Source organism: Narcine bancroftii, chromosome 3 (genome assembly GCF_036971445.1).
Source record: "Narcine bancroftii isolate sNarBan1 chromosome 3, sNarBan1.hap1, whole genome shotgun sequence".
NCBI classification, from domain to species: domain Eukaryota; kingdom Metazoa; phylum Chordata; class Chondrichthyes; order Torpediniformes; family Narcinidae; genus Narcine; species Narcine bancroftii.
In genome coordinates, this window is record NC_091471.1 from 369,233,443 (window position 1) to 369,255,731 (window position 22,289).

At 42.1% G+C, this 22,289-nt stretch overlaps 1 protein-coding gene across 10 annotated transcripts in view; it reads right to left on the minus strand.

Annotated features, from left to right (window-relative positions):
* Positions 1-22,289, minus strand: part of LOC138759590 (alpha-1,6-mannosylglycoprotein 6-beta-N-acetylglucosaminyltransferase B) — a 619,678-nt gene that overhangs the window by 230,537 nt on the left and 366,852 nt on the right. For all 10 annotated transcript variants that reach the window (XM_069930278.1, XM_069930274.1, XM_069930271.1 and 7 more), the window contains one exon: positions 12,354-12,523. In XM_069930278.1, coding sequence (XP_069786379.1) covers positions 12,354-12,523 — 170 coding nt within the window. The remainder of the gene's footprint in view (positions 1-12,353; positions 12,524-22,289) is intronic.

Below are 22,289 nucleotides of genomic sequence, written 5' to 3' on the forward strand. Positions count from 1 at the left end.
AGTCCAATTGTGTTTCTGGTCAATAGTGATGCTTAGGATGTGGAGGATTTAATGACAGTAATCTCATTGAATATTAAGTTTAGTTAGTTAGACTCTCACTTGTTGGATGTCATTGTCTGTATGGATTGAGTGCTACCTGACACATTCCTAAGCCTTGCATTATGCAGGTATTAACTGCTCCATTTGCTGAGGGACTGTGAATGGAGTTGGAGTGAGAAACCATCAGTGAACATCTCTATTTCTAATGGTAAGAAGGATACCAGGTCTTGAGGAAGCAGCAGAAGATAGTTAGGGTAAGATATGGTCCTGAAGAACTCCTGCAGAGATGCCTGAATGCTTGCAGTGACCACAACTACCTAAATCTGTATTGGTGTGAATAACACAAGGAGGCCAGGCTAAATCACACTTTGGTATGGTTGAAAATGCTATGGCCTTGTCTTCAGCACTAACAGGTGAAGAACATAGATGTTCTTGGAGCTCTTTCTTATCACCAGCTGTTTACTGTCCATCACCAATGATAATCAGATACGGCAGATCTTTGATGTGGTCTACAGGCTATGGCTTTGCTTAGCTCTGCCCGTTGAATGCCACTTGCACTGATTGGCAGGTATATAGTCCTGTATTTAATCTTCAGCAGGCTGGCACCTCATTATCAGCACACTTGGTGTTACTCCTGACATGGTATTCTGGACACCACCTTGAACTAGTGTTGATCATCTAAATCAGATCAGAAACTATTTTCTGCCATGTAAAGAAACAGAAGTGTCATATTACACAAAATTGCCTTTAGTCTGCCATAAGACCAACAAGGATTTGCTATGACCATTGCCTGGTACCCCTTACAGTCGAGAAACAGAAACAAAAAGAGTAATCTTACGGTCACTGAGTGTCTGTAGATCCGCCTCCAGTGCTCTGGCAACCTCTTCAGCCATACGAGACTCCAGTTCAGTTCGAACCATTGGCAACCCAAGCCCCAACCCAAAACTCTTTTATGATCAGGAAGCCTTCAGTGCCCTCAGTACCATCTCGAATTCTGGTTCCGATACCTGATTCTCATGAGCTAGTCTCCAGCAGCCCAAGTCACCAGCAGCCCACCACCTATATGGGTTCCTTGCCTGCAAGTCACCAACATCTCGCCACCTGTGTGTCCTTCAGCTGCAGAGACATTCGTTGGTCCACCACCATGGTAACCATCTTTATGGTCGTCTCCTCTCCTCCTCCTTCTCAATAGGAGATGTTCACCCCATTACTGATGCCCTGTGACAGTCTGCTGCTCCCCCAGAGTCTGCAAATCCTCGTGGCTGCTGCCAAACACAGGTGCCACCATCGTGGAGCCAGAGTCAAAAGATTTCAAATAAAATACCATTGACTCCTTGAACAGGCCATTTAAAGCCTTTATGGAGCTATCGTCAATAGGACACCATGGGGGTGCGCTGTGTCTCCACTCCCCACATCCATATCAACAGCAGTGCTGCCATTACAGCAGCTTCAGATGAACAGGAATTTTTTTTTAATAACAGTGGATATACAGAGATATGTTGGACCACCAAAGTCCAGATTGTGATGGTGGTGGACATTTCTGCCACTACCGATAATCAACAACACTTTGTAAATTTTGCATTTTGAACTACAAGAGCTATACTGAGTCAGTTCCATTTAGTGTAGCTGTGTTGACTTTGTCTCCTGCAGGACTATCGTTAATCACTTGTTGATTGTTGAAGTTTATCTTGCACCTTGGTGCATTCACTTGTTGCTGCAGAATTGTTTGGACAGCTTGGCTAACTTGATAAGTGGTGCCGCCACTAAGCCACTAGTAGTGTAGACATTGAAGTCCAAGATAGTTTGCACACCTGCAATGCTTCTTACAGATGTTTTCCATCTCAGAGGACACTCATGCATCGGATGAAGGACGAGTGGTAATCAGGAGGAAGTTTCTTTGCCCATGTTTGACCAGATGTCAAGACTTTATGTGGCCAGTACTGAGGAATGTCAGTGCTACTTCCTTCTTCTACACAAGATATACTCAGCAATTGTGATGGAGAAGTCTGGTACATTGCTGTAAGGTTTGGTTTTTCAGGCTGTTCCTTAACAAGTCTCCAATTTAAATGCCATCCCCAAGGTGCTTGTGAGGAGGATTCTGCAAGGCCGACACTGCCGTGTCGAGATTCGGTGGACCACCCAGTTTTATTCTTTCTGTGTAAAGATGGCATATTTCTTTCTTCGAACAACATTAGTAAAACCAGGGGCGTTTTTCAACAGATTGGCTGCTTGTGGTGGTCATCACGAATGACTAGATATTTTCAAAATGCTTTTCTAATTTAGAATATAAACTGAATTTAAATCCAACAAGCAAATGTACATCACAGCATATTTAAATTTAAAGTAAGATATGAATAAATATTGATATTATGATTTTATGACATTGTTGATGAAGTATTAACTATCATTCAGATTAATCTCACACTCAATGTCACCATAACCAAGGAGCTGGAAGCCAGAGGTGTATGATCCAGAGAGGGTGAGCAAATTTAAGTTCTTGGAAGTCACTATCTTGCAGGATCTTTCCTGGACCAACACACTATAATCGTATCGTGAAGAAGGCATATCAGCGCCTCTGCTTCTTCAGGAGTTTGAGGAGGTTTGGTGTGACATCAGATACCCCAGTAAATTTCTACAGATATATGGTGGAATGCGTACTGACTGACTGTATCATGGTCTGTTATGGGGACACTGATGTTCCTGTGTGGAGAACCTTGCAAAATATAGGGGACACAGCCAAGGACATCACAGGCAACCCCTCTCCACTTTTGAGAACATCTGCAGGAACGCTGCCATCAAAGAGCAACATCAACTATCAAGGATCCACACCACCCAGCACATGCTCTGTTCTTGCTGCTACCATCAGGAAAGAGATATAGCTGCCAGAAGATTCACACTGCCAGGTTCAGGAACATTTGCCACCCTTCCAACATTAGATTCCTCAACAACAAACTCAATCGGGCTCATTTAAGGATTCTTACTTTTGCACTTTATTGATTTTTTTCTCTCTGTATTGCAGTCAGTTTTCTTACATTTCTTTATTTGTTTACATGTATATGTATCTTCTCGAGTAGTTTTTTTTTACACTACCAATTCTGCTTTGCCTGCCAATAAATCTGAACTTTGAACATTGAGAAGCCAATCCAATGAAGCCCCAGTCATTCTGAAGTAAAACATCCATTTTAAAGCTCTAGAGCAGGGGTGTCAAACTCAAATTCACGGAGGGCCAAAATTAAAAACTTGGACTAAGTTGAGGGCCGAACTAAATATTTATTGAAAATTTTCAACAACATCTGCATGTTTTCTCTTCTTTCAACGTATGTAATGTTAAACTTTAGGATATAATTTTAGGAGGATAATGTTACAGGTCAGGAGTAGGTAGCTCAAGTTCACCCTTTGCTTGACCTGAGGGAAACCTATTTGGTCCCTGTGGAGATGTAGTCAGCATTCACAGGCTGTGTCCATTTTGGCCTGCATCAGGACTCAGCATTTCCTGCTCACTCCTCAGGCTCTAGGCCTCTATTCACCCTCGACCCACCATCCCTCTACCTGACCAGTCCTTTACCCAACCTCTACTCACCCCTCACTCCACTCGCTCTGCCTCTACCCACCCCATCCTATACACGCCCCTCTACTGCCTCTCCCCTCAACCTGTTCCTCCATCTACCCGTCTCTCACCCTCTAATCACCCCTCCCCTACTCGCCCTGCCCCTCCCCTTTTACCTCTTCCCTATCCACCCCTCCTCCTAACTGCCCCTCGCACCACCATAACTTCCCCTGCCCATTACTCCTCACCTATACCCTCTGCCCACCCCTGCTTACCCACCCACTCAGGCCCAGCGCGCTGCCGATCAGCCTTTGCGGACAGCCACCATCTCTCTCTTCACGTGCAGGGCCGAACCAGCCGTCCCTGGGGTCCGTGCAGGTGCAAGCGCTGAAGGCCGTGGCGACAAGTCACCCCAGGCTCGCGCTGCCCGGGGGCCGTGTGCAGCCTGCCATGCCCGTCGCGCCGACAGGAAATCACAGGCGCTCGCCCATCCGCCGCACTGCTCGACAGGGGGGAGAAGTGACTGGTTGTGCGGGGAGCCTTCCAACCGGCTTGCCGGCTGATGACATCGACAGACTTCTCGTGTTACAATTTCTCGTGTTACAATTTCTCGTGTTACAATGGGGAAGGATGTGCTATGAAGGGGGAGGATGGTGGGGGTGACATTACCAAAAAACAGCATCGGTTCTCGCTGCAGGGCGGGTCACCTCTAATACATTTTTGAAATGATCTTGCGGGCCAAATATAATTATATCGGCCCGCGGGCCAGAGTTTGACATGTGTGCTCTAGAGGAAGATGACCTTAACTTGGCAAAGATACATCCCTCACAAGGCTTTCTTGGAATTTATTTTAAGTGATTTTACTAATTGACCTTTAAGCTATATACAGTAATTGGCACAACTATAAGAAATTTGTTGGTGAAGTATAGTGTGACACCAAGCTTGCAATAATTGGATCTGGCCATAACATTATCAGACTTTTCTGTACAAGAACTTATTTCACATTAACACTCTCTCACCTATTTTTGTCAGTTTCAATGTGCTTCATTAAGAGTACCCCTGATAGAAAGGACAATGTACCACAGATGTTTCATCTCGCCATGCAACCTCCTCACATTTCTCTGTTGTTTTTGTCAGTTCCTTCCTTGGTTATTTTTAGAGCAAAACAAATGGGATGAGAAAGTAGATAGCCATCAACTTTATTGGAGATCGTATGCAATCAATGCCAGATATCACCTTCACCATCAGACCAGTTATTTCATAATCATCTGGTCCATTACAGCAAAGCTTTCATTTTTGATGGAAATATTACCCAACGTCAAAGTTCTGCAAAGTGTTGACCTGAAATGTATAAGCATTCTTTTGAAGTAAGGAATGGCACACCAGAGTGGCTTATCATGGTACAGTGAAGGATATTATTCACCTTAAATTTGAAGAGAGCAGCTGTCCTGACAACTGCTTTCAAGAAACATAACATAACATATAACATAACATAACAATTACAGCACGGAAACAGGCCATTAGGCCCTTCTAGTCCGCACCGAACCAAACACCCGTTTCTAGTCCCACCTCCCTGCACAATGCCCATCACCCTCCATCTTTTTCTCATCCATATACCTGTGCAACCTTTTCTTAAATAATACAATTGACTCCGCCGCCACTATTTCTCCCGGAAGATGATTCCACACAGCTACCACTCTCTGAGTCAAGAAGTTCCCCCTCATGTTACCTCTAAACCTCTGCCCCTTAATTCTTAACTCATGTCCTCTTGTTTTAATCTTTCCTCCTCTTAACGGAAATAGTCTATCCACATCCACTCTGTCTATCCCTTTCACAATCTTAAATACTTCTATCAAATCCCCTCTCAACCTTCTACGCTCCAAAGAATAAAGACCTAATCTGTCCAATCTCTCCCTATACTCTAGATGCTTAAACCCAGGTAACATTCTGGTAAACCTTCTCTGCACTCTCTCCACTCTGTTTATATCCTTCCTATAATTAGTCGACCAGAACTGCACACAGAACTCCAAATTAGGCCGCACCAACGTCTTATACAATCTCAACATCACCTCCCAACTCCTATATTCCATGCAATGATTGATAAAGGCCAGCATACTAAAAGCCTTCTTCACCACCCTATTCACGTGAGTTTCTACCTTCAGGGAACGATGTACCGTTACTCCTAAATCTTTCTGCTCTTCTGTATTCCTCAATGCTCTCCCATTTACCACGTATGTCCTATTCTGATTCTTCTTACCAAAATAAAGCACCTCACACTTATCAGCATTAAATTCCATCTGCCATTTTTCAGCCCACTTTTCTAAGCAGCCCAAATCCCTCTGCAATCCTTGAAAACCTTCTTCATTATCCACTATTCCACCTATCTTAGTATCGTCTGCATAAAGCATCAAAAATTAATCAAAATAAAATCACAATATTTATAGTGAGTTTTCTATTTGTAAATGGGTTTTGATATCCCAGTTTGACATGATAAGGCTGCTTATGAGGCCAACTGCTGGGAAGTTGTTCCCTTGCATTTCAGTTCACAGACTTACACTTGGTAATGCACAAGAAGTTCTTCCCTTAGATGCCTAAGACTATTTTTCAGAGTCAATTGAAGAAGCACTCTGAAGGACTGTTGGCTGAGAGCCTGTGTCTGGGGTGACTTGTTGCCCTTGTTAAGAGGATATCAATGTCCTCCTACTCTTCCATCAAACAACCCAGTTGTAGACATGGTGACTAGACCAAGTTACCATTGTTTAAACCTTACGACTTAGATCTAATTTAGCTGGTAGACTGCAATTCTCAAGCGTCTGGCTCCCATTCTTTAACCTTTTTAAAGGAAGATCAATGCATAATCTGAGAAAGACTTTACATTAATTACAATGAAAAAAATGTACGAGTTGTGGGATTTGGGGAAGTGGTTATAAGTCTCCATATTTCCCTATTGGACAGCCAACTGTTCCTCAGTGGCATCCCTCTGGTCATACCACAGAGGCAAAGTGTTGATGTGCAGCAAATCTCACCCTATGGAGAACATCCAGATGTTGATGTACAGAACCCCTTTAAGCTTCTGAGGTAGATTCCTGCTCACGGGAAGTGTTTATTTCTCCACAAAGAGTAGCTGTTCATTAATGGGACCTTACTGAGGAAATCAAGCTGTGTGGCAGAGACCAGACTTCTGGCAGTGACAGTATGCGATTACAAAGAAGCAAAAAAACTCCACAGAAGCTCTCAACTCCACCAGTGGACACTCTGTAGTGGGACTGTTGCCACATGTCATCATTAAGAGTCCTTGGGTTGTGGAGTTGATGGCCTGTCTCCTGACTCAAGCAAACATAAAGAACCTTGCTCCTTGACATTTTCATAATTCTGCCTGAAATATACACCAACATCAACCTTGAGATGAAGGCATCCAGTTAATGGCTCTCATTCAAGTCCTTTGGGGCAATCTGAGGCCTCTGAGGCAAAAAAAACTTGTGGATTACCATATGTAACTCTGTTAGTTGAATTGAAATGGAAGAGCTGGTTTAGAGCCACATATGTGTCACTGGGACATCAAAACCAATCTACAAATTGAAAAGACATGTCTGTAGTGTAAAATGTCACAGACAAATATGGTGATTTTACATTGCACCTCTGTTAAAGTCTCATATCAGCCTGATGACACACCACAGCATATTAATTCTCTCTGTAACTTCCTCTCATCTGTGTCATGAAGCCACTCTCTGGGGCGGTGCTGTGAGGTGTTGGACATCACAATGCTATTACACTGCCCGCAACTCTGGTTCAAATCTGGCATTGTCTTAAGGAGTTTGTATGTTCTCTCCATGTCTGCGTGGGCTTCCTCTCACCGTCCAAAAATACATACAGGGGTGTATTTGGGCAGCATGGGGTTCGTGAGCCGGGAGGGTCTGTTACTGTGCTGCGTCTCTTAACTTAATTATGTTTTTTAAGTAATAAATTGTTAAACTTTAAAAATAAATAAAAAAGAATTAAACATATAATCATTCACCCCCCCACCCTGCAGATCCTCACTCGTCAGGATAGGAAAACATGCAATCTCTTTTGATGCTCTGTAAAAGCAAGACAGAAGATATTTGCACCTGTAAGCTACTGCCAAAACACCTTGGTGGTGATACAGCAGTACAGATGGTACTGTGGGTGTCTGTGATTGATCACATCATAGAGGATTCGGTAATTACAATTGCTAGTGAGTCTACCTAGTAACCTACATCTATTTGCTGCTTGAGAGAATGTTCACATTTCTTTGGTTTCTATGGTTAAGCACTGCCTCTGTGTGAGGCCACCTCCTGTGCAGATCGCCTCCCTGCTCTTCCTCACAATACTGGGCAGAAATGAGGGGGATGAAGGACACTGAATTACCTTTTCATTATCCTGTGTTGGTGTGTGCAGGTGTGCATTCATGCATGTGTTTGTCTCTCCCTCTCTCCTGCAGTCGTTCTCTCATCCAAGACAGTCTTTGTGTGTGTTGCTGTTATCCGGTTGCCACGGAGATTATGTCTTTAAGGGCTTATGGATTTCTGTGATCTCTGCATAACAAAATGTTGACAGCTGCGCTGAATTGAGTATGGTCCTATTGGGGGAATGTTTGAGTGTTTCTTTCCAAATGTTCGACTCTTTCTTTGAGGGGGCTAGATTTGTTCTAGTGTTCAATGTAACAATGTTTTTGCCAACCAAGGATAGCTGAAATCACATTTCTAATCTATGTTATGATTTGTCTCCACTGATTCCCCCTTTCAATTGATTAAAAAGGATGGATTTTCAGTTGGTCACTTTTTATACAGTACACGAAAGTCATGCCATTGTCCCATCGTAACTTTGAAGAATAGTTAAGTTGAACCACTGGAAGTAGAGGAGCATCTGTATTTTATCCAGTGCCCACTCTTCACACATTTTTTTTCAGTAGGATTTTGGACTGATAGATGAGTTAAGTCTCATTCTGTCCTCAATGTGAGTGGGAACATGGAAATGAAATATTGATTGACTTTTTATAAAATGGTAGTACTGTAGATATCTAAGGTAAATTAATCAGGTGCACTTGACTGATGTCATTAAGATGAAGAAAATCTAACTAGTTCTTTCCAAATCTAGCTAATTACCTGATAAATGTGATTGGTTAAGAAGAGAACCAATATCCCAATTCTCTCATGAGCAATTCTAAATGCAGCACATACATTAGGTTGATGCTCTGTTGCATTTTTGTGCTCTTTGCTTATTCAGGCAGTCATAATTACTGTCAAATCCCATGACAACATTATGTATACCTACAGCTCTACAAAAATGCATTTATTAAATCTAAGCATAAACAAAAGATTTATCCATTCCTGAATTGCATTTTCTGATGGGACAAGCTCAGTTGAGTACAAGAGCTAACTGGAAAAAGTATAAATACATTTCAGAAGAAATACTTAAGATGAAATTTTTGTTTTCATTCTCTATGTGCAAAACACCTCTGCTGTATTTCTAAATTTTGTACCACAGATAATGATCATTTCCAATCATTTATCTTTGACATTCAAAGGAATTACCATTGCTGAGTCCTCCACCATCAACATCCTCAGAGTAACCTCTGACCAAAAACTTAACTGGACCAGTGTCATAAATACTGTGGTTACCAGAGCAGATTAGAGGCTAGATATCCTGTAGTGACTGACATACCTCTTGCCACCTCAAACTTTCCAGCTACTCTAACACACACATCGGGAGTGTGATGGAATACTCTGCTTGCCTAGATGAGTCCAACCTCAACATCTATTGTGAATATCAATATAATCCAGGATAATGTAGTTAATGAATGAGTTTCAACCACAACCTGTGGTCAGTGGTTGTAACATGTACCATCAATAAAATGTACATCATTTACTTGCCTAGGTCACTCTGACACCAGTCTAAAACTCACATTTACCAACACCAAGGACAACAATATACAAGAACATCACCACCTGCAGATTTTCCTCCAGATTGCACATCACCCCCCCCCCCCCTCAGTGTGAATATGTTCATCAAGCAAGCTGTGTCTCACCATCCTCTCCATGGCAATGATGTATGGACAATATAGATTGGTCTTGTTAATGGTGCAAAGATCACAAAACAAGGAATAAATAAGGACAATTTACCCTATGTGACCAAGATAAATAGCTTTCATTAAGGACATTTGTCTAAATATTACTGCCATGCATATCTTTGTTTGAATCGTTCAATTATGTCAACAAAATTTAATTCCTCAGATCCATTATTATCCAATATGAAGAGTGTAAAATTGAATGGTTGTTGTGTTCAATATTCTTCAACCAACCTTGTAATTAACAAAGTCCAGATATTAGCTGAAAAGGCTTCAGAATCAGAATGCCTTGTCATGAGCAAGTCATGATATTCGGTGTTTTGTGGCAATATCACAGAGCAAACATTCAATAAATTACTTTTACAACAATCAAAAAAAACAAAATCATGCTCGAAAAGTGTCTTTAGTTCATTGATTATTGAAAGTTTCAGCTGGGAAGAGAAAGTTAACATTCTTTTCCTCTATTTCTGGACCTCAAGGTCAACAATGATTTGCCTTCACTCCAGTATTTTAAGTTCTGAGGTGGCTGATGAGATTGATATTCAGTCTGCAGACTGCCACAGGTAAGGTTCAAGGATCCTTATTGACTTGTAATAAAAACAGTGCAAATGACACAGAATTTGCTTTCGTCTGCCGTAAGGCTATCAGATTCACCGTCAGCAGAAACTGACAGAAGTGCCTCTTGTAATCAGAGAAGAAAAAAAAGAGTTCCCTCAGGGTCATCAAATGTCCGTCAATTCACCTCCAACCCTCGCGCAGCCACCCAGCCTCACAGAGTCCAGTCCAAACTATCAGCAGCCCGAGCTCCAGATCCAAACCTTCAACTCAATCCGGAAACCTTCAGTTCCCTCAGCACCCTCTCGAGTCCTGGTTCCAATACCTGGTAACCCTTAATCCAGTCTCAAGCCAGTCTCCAGCAGTCCATAGCATGGAGTGAATCCACTCACCAGCAGCCTGCATGGTTTCTTTGCCTTGAGTCGCCAAAAGCCTGTGTGTTCTTCAGCTGCAGAACTCCTCACTGGACTGCTGATGTGGTCACCATTCCCCGTAAGGTCATCTCCTCTGCTCCTTCTCAAAAAGGAGGTGTTGTTCCCATTTTCTGGTGCCACGTGCCAGTCCTACACTTCCCCGGAGTCTAGAAACCCTCGTGGCTGTTGGCCACCATCTTGGGCCAAACCTCGCAGTTGCAGGATTTTCAAATAAAACCACCATCCGCTGTTTTAAAGCCTGCATGGAGCTGACAACAGTCGGACTGGGCAGTTGGACCCCACGATAACACTGTGTCTCCGATCCCCACTCTCCCCGGGCACACACCAGTGGCAGTGCCTGCTGTTACAGCATGTCTGGCTCCACCATCATTTTCTCTTATCAGGTAAGAAATGAGATAAGAGAAGCTTGTGAGAAGTGCATTCTTCAGCTCTTTATTCTGGGCTTCTGTGTATTCACAGTGAATGGTCTCCAGATTCTTAATGCCTTCCAAAAACCTTCATCTCTACCTTGAGTGGACATGATCTAAGGATACTCAGGAATTGATGGAAATGTTACACTATTTAAGGAAGTTTTGAGAACATATTTAAATCATTTTCTGTTCATCTGGCAATTTCTTATATAATGGAGCTTGAGGTAAGATGTCTGTTTTGGAAGTTTATTGTCTGGGACATCCAGAAGACATGTTCCCCCTTCCCACTGGAACATACTGAATTTAGTGTTTCAGTGCTGGGGGTGTTGGCTGGAGAAGATGCTTCCATTGATCCACGTATGCTTCTTGGGAATTTAATGGATTATGTGGGGACAGCATTGGTGAGAGTGGCTGAGTGACACAGTTGGTAGTGCCTAATAGCTCCAGCACCTTGGGTTTGATCCTGTCAGAGAGCACTTGCATATTTTCCTTGTAATTGTATGGATTTCCCTTCGATGCTCCCACATCTCAAATATTGGTAGGTTAATTGGCCACGGTAGGGAGACACGTTTAGAGTAGCGGTTAGCGGAATGCTGCTTCAGCGCCAGGAACTTGGGTTCAAATCAGGCGCTGTCTGTAAGGAGTTTGTTTGTTCTCCCTGCATCTGCATGGGTTTCCTCCGGGTGTTCCGGTTTCCTCCTATTGTTCAAAACGTACAAGGGGTGTAACTGGGCGGCATGGGCTTGTGGGTTGTAAGGGCCTGTTACCATGCTATATGTCTAAACTTTAAAAAAAATTAAATGTAACTAACTAGTCCCTAGTGTGTAGGTGAATGGTAGATTCTGGAGAGGGGATATGGAAGAAGGAAATATAACAGGATTAGAGAAGGCACTGGATGGTTGGCATAGACTTGATGGGCCAAAGTGAATCTCTCTCTTTAACTGTGGCTCTTCAGTGCTCTGATACTCAAACGCTGCTGGAAATGTTTCCAAAAGATCCTGGTGGGCAGTTATCATTGCTACTTGCAAGATTATGAGCTTTGTGCTTTGGTGAAGGTTTTGAATGAAGTTTCCATCAGATTGTTAAAGGTTTTGCTAGCTCTCTGATGTTTACATTACCTGCTGGGCATTTCCAACCTATCTGATTTCATTTTCAGATTCCTATAACCTGATATACATGGCTCTGGCACAAATGGTATCAGTTTTGAATGGATATCAAGAACTAAAAAAAATTAAAACATAAAGCATTAAATTTGGTATTTAAATGACTGAAAAATACAGTACCTCTGGAGCTCCCTTAAAGTGGCTGAAATTTTCAGGCTGTGGCCCAGCACATAGAGTGTGGCCAAGATATCAGCCCATTGAACTAATTCGCCCAAAGGACCTCCTTTCGATACAATGGGGCTGAAAACATCTCCTGCTTCTTCTGTCAAGAAACCAAGGTGGACCAAAATCTGTAAAGATAAAATGTTTGCACACAATAAGAGCTCATGGCTTCAAGCCAAACTTGATTGATCAATGTGGATCAGCAACCTGGATCTAATCCATAAAACTTCTGACATCTGAGATCTAAGAGATAAAGGTTTCACACTTTAAGGAAACACATTCAGCTGCATTGTCAGAATTCTGACTTGAATTTCATTGTGTCTGGTCTGCATCCATCCTGCAGACATTCCAAATGTTACTAAATTCAAATCACAATTAATTGAGGTGCATTCTTTTCCTCACAATTATTGAATATATTAGAGTATTTTTGTTTGCATGGTTTGTCAGAACATTTGAATTTTTTAGTTTTAGGCATAATACATTATAGCTCATATATGAGCTGCAGATCACTTTTGTCTGTCCCATGTGTAATGATCAATTTGAATCAATAAACAGTAATTGAAATGTCTATTTAATCTTTAAGAAATGCATGCTTATCTGATCTGCTGGTTAGTAAACAGGATGCGGTAGAGTGACATGAATAATGATGCAATAACATTACAGCATAACCAACCATGTTCAGCTCTGAGAAAATGTCATCTTCTTTGTAATAAAATATTTAATAAGGCATAGCAAAAGTTTGCAGTGTAAATGCTATAATTTGTCATAGCATCTCCTGACTCCTTCAAGTACATGAGCATTCCCCACTTCATTTATTTTACTAAATTCCTATTCCCATCCCAACCCTCCCCCCACTCCCTCCTCTGCCCTTCCTCAACTTGGTTTTTAACCCTTAGAGTCCAAAGAGTCTACCAACAAGCACAGACTCTGTCCCATTTTTCAGGGACTACCCTCAAATGCATATACTCCGTGTTCTTGTTTTCTGGGACTAGTTTTAAACCTCCAGCTGGTTCATACTGGTGTCCATATTGTATGGCCACAGTCCGGAGTATATGTTATGAAAGAGTAAAAATGGCCAGAGTCCAAAGGGTTAAAGTAGCTACAATTTGAGAAAATGAGCTGAATGTGATACCTAAACTCCCTGTGAATAATCTGTACAACAGGGAACACAAACTAGTTCTTCTCCCAGATAGCAAAGAGAAGGGGAAATTGGGAGAGGAATTGGCATATATATTATACTGCCTAACAAAACAGGAATGAAAGAATGTAAGAGAGGAACAGGGAGTTCTTTGGAAAGAAAGAGCCATCTTTAAAAAGGCAAAAAATGCTTTTACATTTATCAGCTTTCAGATTTCTGTTCAGAATATATACATGACATCACATTCAACCCTGACATTCCTTCATCCTGCAGGCAAGGCAGTGCAAAAAATAAACTGTACACAGTGTAAACATGTTGACAAACAAGAACTGTAAACAACGTGACTGCAATACAGGGAGAAAGAAAATCAATAAAGTGGATAAGTAAGTCCTTAAATGAGTCTCTGAGTTTGTCATGGAGGAGTCTGATGATGGAGGGGTCGCAGCCATTGCTGAACCTGATGGTGCGAGTCTTTTGGCACCTGTACCTCTTTCCTGATGGCAGCAGTGGGAACAGAGCATGTGTTGGTTGGGTGGTGTGGGTCTTTGATGATTGCTGCTGCTCTCTGATGGCAGCGCTTCCTGAAGATGTACTCAATAGTGGGGAGGGTTTTGCCTGTGATATCCTGGGATGTGTCCACTACCTTTTTCAAGGGCTTTATGTTCTGGTGTATTGGTGTCCCCATACTGGACCATAATGCAGCTGGTCAACACACTTTCTACCACACCTCTGGAGAAATTTGCCAGGGTTTCTGATGCATACCAAACCTCCACAAACTCCTGAGGAAGTAAGGGCACTGACATGCTTTCTTCACGATGCCATTGGTGTGTTGGGTCCAGGAAAGATCCTCCAAGATAGTGACTCCTAAGAACTTAAATTTGCTCACCCTCTCCACCTCTGATCCCCAATGATCACTGGATCGTACACCACTGGCTTTCCTTTCCTGAAGTCAACAATCAGCTCCTTAGTTTTGGTGATAATGAGTGCAAGGTTGTTGTTGTTGTTGCACCATTTAGCCAAGTTTTCAATCTCCCTCCTGTACGCTGACTCATCCCTTCCTTTATACAATCCACTACCGTGCGATCGTTGGCAAATTTGTAGATGGTGTTATTGTCGTACCGAGCCAACCATTTGTAGGTGTAAAGTGAGTGGAGCAGGGGGCTAAGAACATAACTCTGTGGTGCTTCGGAATTAATGGAGATTGTGGAGGAGAAGTTCTTACTGATCTTCACTGATTGTGGTCTGGAGGTGAGGAAATCCATGATCCAATTACACAGTGGAGTGTTAACTCCCAGGTCTTGGAGTTTGCTGATCAGTTTTGAGGGGATGATGGTGTTAAATGCCACATTGTATTCAATAAAGAGTATTCTGATGTATGCATCTTTGCTGTCCAGATGTTCCAGGGCTTTGTGTAGAGCCAGTGAGATGGCATCAGCTGTAGATCTGTTACTACAATAGGTGAACTGGAATGGATGATGTAACATTACTGCTAAAGGGTGTAATCTTGAAATTATATTCAAAGCCCCAGTAGTGGTGTGATTATGAGAACTGTACACATTTTTAAAGTGTTTCCAGTAATTTGTGATATTAAATGTGTGTAATTCTCAGGGGAGATCCAATTATTCCAGCACAGAGAAAGGTTAAGAACTACTGTAGAGTCTCCGTAGCCAGCCACCAATTAAATATCCACAACGAGTCCACGTTGAAATGGCAGTTTTAAAGGTGGCTTCTGTGAAGACCGTCAACAAAATACCAGCCATCTCTATGGCATGAATTCATCTTCTCTGATATTATTTTCATTCTTGTTTCAGACAAGGGTATGTGCAGACGTTTAAATTTGGCTGCTCTTGAAATTAAATGTCATGGTATGCATCTCATGCCATAAACAAGTGAAGAGACAAGTGTGTTTTCCAATATTTCCAAATTCCTGACTCCTGCCTTTGCTCAATCCTCTTATTGTTGTTTGAGAGGGAGACTTGGGGAAATCCAGGCCTGCATCTTGTGTGAGAGTCGGATGCAGTAAAAGCAATTCCCCAATATCTTCAGGAGATTATCTGAAAACTATGGAGCTTACTCGTGCAATGTTGTGCAAGAGTCTTTTATCCAAATCTTAATTGCCTTGAAAAATACATTAATTGCCTACAACATCAGCAACAAACTCAAAGCTGGAGAAACTCATTTGGTCTGAGAGTGTCCTTTAAATAGCAAAGATAAAGATACATAACCAATGTTTCAGGCCTGAGCTCTTCATCAAGGTATGAGCAAAATATAGGCAGGGCGCCCAAACAAAATGATGGAGGGGATGGGGAAAAAGGGAGAATTGCTCCTTCAATTTACAGATGGTTTTGGTTTGACAGTTTAGAGGAGTAAAATCGAATAATCTATCTGGGGACTCTCCAACCAGATGGGATTAACATCAACATCTCTGGTTTCTGTGAACCCACTTCCTGTTCTACATCTCTTCACCTTCCCTCTGTATTCCTTCCTCCAGCTCTCCACCCCCTTCCCACTCCATTCACAGAGCCATCCCCCCCTCCCCTTGTTTGCCGGTGGACCCTTGTGAGTGCTGCTGTGCGAATAATTTTGATGCAAAGTTCACAGACTGTACAACGGGCTTTAATTTGCTTAAACTTGTACACAACAGTCTTAGTATCTTTGCAGGCTCCACGTGTCTGGCTCTCCGAAGGGGCTGGCTTGAGTCTTTATACGGGCTAGTGATTGACAGCGGGCATATGCAGCCAGCCTCCTGGGTTGCCTACGTGCAGGCACAATGGTTGTCCCCTTCAGTAGGCTGATAGGAGTGCGGCCAGTATCACCACAACCTTCTCACCCTTGTCCATCTGTTATCTCCTGCCTGTGGGACTGTGGTCCTTCCTCTGCCCCTTACATCAACAATTTTGTTTTGTTTTAACTGCCTATATCTTGCTCATACCTTGATAAAGAGTTCAAGCCTGAAATATTGGTTATGTTTCTTTACATTTGCTATATAAATTTCACTGTTTGACCTGCTGAGTTTCTCCAGCATTGAGTTTTTACTCAAACTTTCATGTTTTACTCATTTTTAAATATGTTGGCTCTTCACAAAATTGTTCCTCTTACTCAGGTAATATGCCATTCAACAACAATCTTCATGTTAGTTTATGGTGAAAGCTTTAATAAATATAATGAGCAGGTAGCATGAACTTGTTCTGGTCACATATGATCACATGGGCACTGATTTCTCATTCACTGTGATCCCTACATCCCGTTAGCAGTATCCAGTTTATCGGCATAAACCCAGAAAAGCTTCTAAAGGCCCTTTGGAATGGTTATCAGTGTTATATAATCTTACAAGGACAGTTGAAGATGTTTACATTTTGTGGTTTTCTAATCTCATTTTTTTCCCTAAATGGGTCAGGTAAAATTTTTTGCCTACTGAATGGTAATCGACATCAGAATATAGTAGCTCCAAAATTCAATTAGCTAACGATATTTTCTCCGACGAAAACCAATCTTTTCTGGAATTAAATGTGATAATTACAACTTCAGTATGATTTTTATATCAATCTTAGAGTTCATTTGTAAAGAGGAATCACCTTTGTGAACAAACGATATCTAAACCAAGGCATGAGAAATTAGGTCATTTCTTATGCATCGCTCCTTCTGCCCTGCCTAATGGGGACTTAGATCAAGTTGTCCCTAAAAAACTCCCAGGACAACTAGGCATTTCAAACACTGAATTGGATTGAGATGCTGGTTGGTTAAGCCATTTATTTAGCTTTGGTCCATTGGGAAAAGAATGTCTATGCCCTCTTCTCTTGCTGTTGCTGCTCCCCGCTCACTCACAGTCAGTGCCAGTTCTGAAAACCTAATCTCCAAAACTACAATCAGTGTGGATAGGTAAGAACATCTCCTCCACAATCTTCATCAGTAGCAGATCCTAAGAAGATCTGTGCTCTTAGCTACTTGCACTGCTCGCTTTACACCTTGGTACAACAATAACACCATCTACAAGTTGTCGGTAGCGGGTTGTATAAAAGGGGGGGGGGGGAATGAGTCAGCTTACAGGAGGTCTTGATGAAAACTTGGCTGAATGGTACATCAACAACAACCTCACACTCAGTCACCAGAACTAAGGAGCTGAATGTTGACTTTAGGAGGTGCAAACCAGAGGTGCATAATTCAGTGATCATTGGGGATCAGAGGTGGAGAGGGTGAGCAAATTTAAATTCCTGGGAGTCACTATTTCAGAGGACCTTTTCAGGGTGCATTAAGGTCACTGTGAAGAAAGCACATCAATGTCTCTACTTTCTCAGGAGTTTGCAGAGTTTTGGTACAACATGGAAACCATTTGCAAACTTCTACAGATGTGTAGTGGAAAACGTTCTGATCGGCTACATCATGGTTTAGTATACAGGCATGAGTACCTCAGAGCAGAAAGCCCTGCAAAAGGTAGTGGACACAGCCCATTACATCACAGGCAAAATTCTCCTCACCGTCATAAAATTCATCAGAGAGTAGCAGCAAACATCAAGGACCACACCACTTAGGACACTCTCTGTTCTCACTGCTGACATCAGGGAACAGGTATTGATGCCTCAAGACTCATACCACCATATACAGGAACAGTTGCTACTCCTCCACCATCAGACTCTTAACCAACTCAACCAGAGATTCATTTAAGGACTCTTGTAAATTATTTGTTGAATACTTATTTTCTGTGTTGCACAGTCAGTTTGTTTGCACTTCTTTTTTTGTTTACGTTTCTCTCTTTTGTAGACACACTGTCTTTTCTTGAGTACATTTTTTTTTACATTACGGATAAGTTGAAATTCTGCCTAGCCCACAGGAAAAAGAATCTCAGGGTTCTATGTGATATCATGTATGTACTCGGATAATAAAGCTGAACTTTGAACTTTTCTGATCCACACATCTCCCTGAGGTGTTCAATACGAAAGAAGACCACAACAAGATACACCTCCTACAACTTACCCAATCACTTCCTGGGCTGTAATATCCAGATCCTTCCACCAATCCTTAGTCATAATATTGGGACCTTGCAACTTGCCAATGATCCTCTTAAATAATATTTTACTCTATCCAACCACAACACAAGGCACCATTTCAGTGGACCTGTGGGTTCTGGCTTTCCAATCTCCCTAAATATTCCCTTTGTTTTGAAGATATGCAATGCCTTCTCAGTATCTATCCTTTCATATTTATTATCTCTTTTTCCATCCTGGCATATTTGGATAAATTATTTTCTCCTGTGGCAGCTGATGTATCTTACCTACCTGATAGGCTGCACCAAGTAAGAATTACATTGTATTTATGGACATGACAATAAAATTTGAGTCGTGCCAAAAATGTAGGCCTCAGGAACCACTGTAATAATGCAGGAGCGAAGCCCAGACATAGAGCTCTCTAGGGCTTTGAGACCCTCACGTGTTTTTTTTATTATCCATATATTGGAGAGACTGGCCACCATCCACAACTCTTAAATCTCTCAAGATTTTTTCAAGACATCAAATATGTCCTTGAACCAAAAAAAACCCCACAAGCCAGTGCACTAGTTTTTTAAAACTCTCTTTTTACACTCATCTCTGTCATTGAATATTCCTACTTCTTGGCATTACTGTGTGACCAATTGAAAAAAACAATCTGTGAATCCAGAGCTGGAAGAAAGGGGATGGAGGGATTTGGAAAGAGAGAGAGAGAGAGAGTGAGAGACAAAGGGGGGTGGAGCTGAAACAAAAAGATAAGGAATGAGAGACATCGGATGGGGGAGAGGGGGCTAACGGAAACCAGAGAAGTCAATGTTAATGTTTACAGATCACAGCTAAGACAGAAAAAAAACATGTTTTCTGAAGTCAGATGTACTGTTGGTGCTCAGGGACAATGAATGATTCTATGCTCTTCTTGAAGGAATATCCCCTCGCTGATTTCATTAAAGAAAATCATCCTAATTTTATATGATGTTAGATAATTGGAGAATATTGATGGCTTAAAACAATATTCTTCTCTCTATTTTTCCAAAGTAAAATTGTTCATTTCATTCATTGGGCCAAAAATATGCCTGATACCCTATATAACATGGTGGTCATTGGCGTGAAACAGGAAAGTCTGCAGATGCTGTGATTGCAGTAAACACACAAAATTGCTGGAGAAGCTCAGTTGGTCTCGCAGTATCCACAGGAGGCAAATATATATTTCCAACCTTTTGGGCCTGAGCCTTTCAGCAAAGTCAGAACAAAAAGGCTAGGGGGGGACCAGAGACCAACAGGCCAGAGGCCGGAGGTGGAGATGGATAGGAGGACAGGAGAGGACCCCTGAGAATTGATTGGGGAGGGGCTTAGCTCTGTGAATGCAGAGCTGGAAGAAAGGATACAGAGGGATAGGGAAAGAGAGAGACAAGGGGAGGGAAGCTGGAAGATAGGAGACAGAGATAGGGAATAAGGGAGATTGGTGAGGGGGGATGGCTAATGGAAAATGGAGAAAATGACATTAATGGCATTTTGTTGGACCATGCCCAGACTAAACATAATTTGTTCTTTTCCAATTTGTCAGCATGGGAATGGGGTGGGGAATTGAAATGGACTGCAACTGAGAGATCCCTGCCACTACAATGACAGAGTGAAGGTGCTCAACGAAGCAATCTCCAAGTCTGCACCAGACTCTCTGATGTAGAATAGGCCAGAATGGGAGCACCAGATGCAGTACACGACCCCTGCAGATTCCAAGTGAAATGTTGCTTCACTTGGAAAGTCGGACTCTGAATGGTGGTGAGGGAGGAGCTGCGTTCACAGAGCTATACCCTCTCCCCTGATCAATTCTCAGCTTTTCTCTCCTGACTGTAGGAACTGTAAGAGGCACCTAGGCAAATTTTGCTGGTGGCGAATCTGTCTGCCTTGCAGCAGGCAAAAAGGAATTTCATGTAATATGACACTTTTATTACTATTTATTACTAAAACCCCCCCAAAAAAAAACCCAACACCCAACCCCAACCAACAAATTTTCCCCTGCAACCGCTGCAACCGTGTCTGCCTGTCCCGCAACGGACTTGTCAGCCACAAACGAGCCTGCAGCTGACGTGGACTTTTTACCCCCTCCATAAATCTTCGTCCGCGAAGCCAAGCCAAAGAAGAGAAGAAGATTACTATGACAATATATTAAATTTTGAATCTTGGAATTACTGCTTAGAAATTCATCTATTTGTAGAAATGAACATTTTTGATGAAAAGAGTACATGTTCACATGTGGCCTATTGGTTGTTGGCCTATGTTCCTGCTCATGCCCCTTCTCCCCTCCTCCCCCACTTTTTTATTCAAGCTCCTGCCTGTTTGTTGCTCACACCTTGATGGAGGGCTCAGGCCCAAAACGTTGGTTATTTATTTTTATCTCCTTTGGACACTGAGGGGCCTGCTGAGTTTCTGCAGCAAGTTTAAGTGGTCACTGTTTGGCATCCATATTAATGCAAATAAATGGCTAATTCTTGTGTACTTCATTGTTTTCTACAATATTTTTAACTGCAAAATGTTTCTTCACCTTTCTCACGACTTCACGTTTTTGCCACAGTTATTAATATTTGTTTCGACAACTCTTTGAGTGTCTAGTTTTCATCTTTGAGTCTACTAAGGAAGAATGAGCATTCTTTCAGATAATAGAGGGCCAGATACAAAAGAATGTTAAAGATTCTATTTTAGCTCTGCTAGTAATTGTACAAATGTTAGGAAATTCATATTTCTTCACTATTATTAAAAGCACTAGGCTGTACCACCAGAACATTATTTTCATGGAGCCAAGTTGATGAAACAGTGTATAACGTGCTGTGGTTCAAGTAGAGCTGCCTATTAATTTTACAGCACCCAAAATAATGTATCTGATATTCTAAGCAACAATGTTTCAGTGATGATTTAGGGCCCCAAGGCCCACCATTTTCAACCCTCCGGTGCTACAGCATGGCCAAAATACTGTAATTCTTCTGCAACAATAAGCCATTTATCAATGAGATAGGGGATGAGGTGGAGGGAGAGTGGCCCTGTAGTCATAGACCTATTTGAGTGAAACACGGTGGTCTGCAGATGCTGTGATTGTAGTAAAAACACATGGTAAATGCTGGAGGAACCCAGCTAGTCTTGCAGAGTATAAAGGAGGTAAAATATATTACTGATGTTTCAGGCCTGAGCCCTTCTTCAAGGTATAAGCAAAAAGCAGAGAGGCATCTGAATAAAGACTGGGAGAGGAAGGGGGAAGAATGGGAGGGGGAGGAGTCCAGACCAACAAACAATAGATGTTAATTGAATATGATAAGAGGAAAGGTGAGAATTGATTTTGGCTCTGTGAAAGGAGACAGAAAGAAAAAGAAAAGAGAGAGAGAGAGATAACTAGAGGAAAGGAAATGGGTGGGGAAGGGGAGGTGAGTCAAAGATGAGGGATAGGGGTTTTAACAGAAACCAGAGAAGTCAGTTAATGCCATCTCGTTGGAGGGTGCTCAGAAGGAAAATGAGATGTGGTTCCTCCAATTTGCAGCTGGACTCAAGTCTGGCAGTACACGAGTCCATGTATTATTTGAGGTCTTGAGTAGCAATCAAGCCAGTGGTCAGGGAGGGGTGGAGGGATGGTGATGAGACAACTGGCTGGGGATGAAGAACAGCAAAAGGGAATCAACAGTTAGCTGCAATCAGGTGAGATTAGAGTATCCATCTTGGACCTTGCAGGGTCATAGGATCACTAAGCTAGTCAGAGGGTTGATAAGATCAATGGATTTGATATCGGGA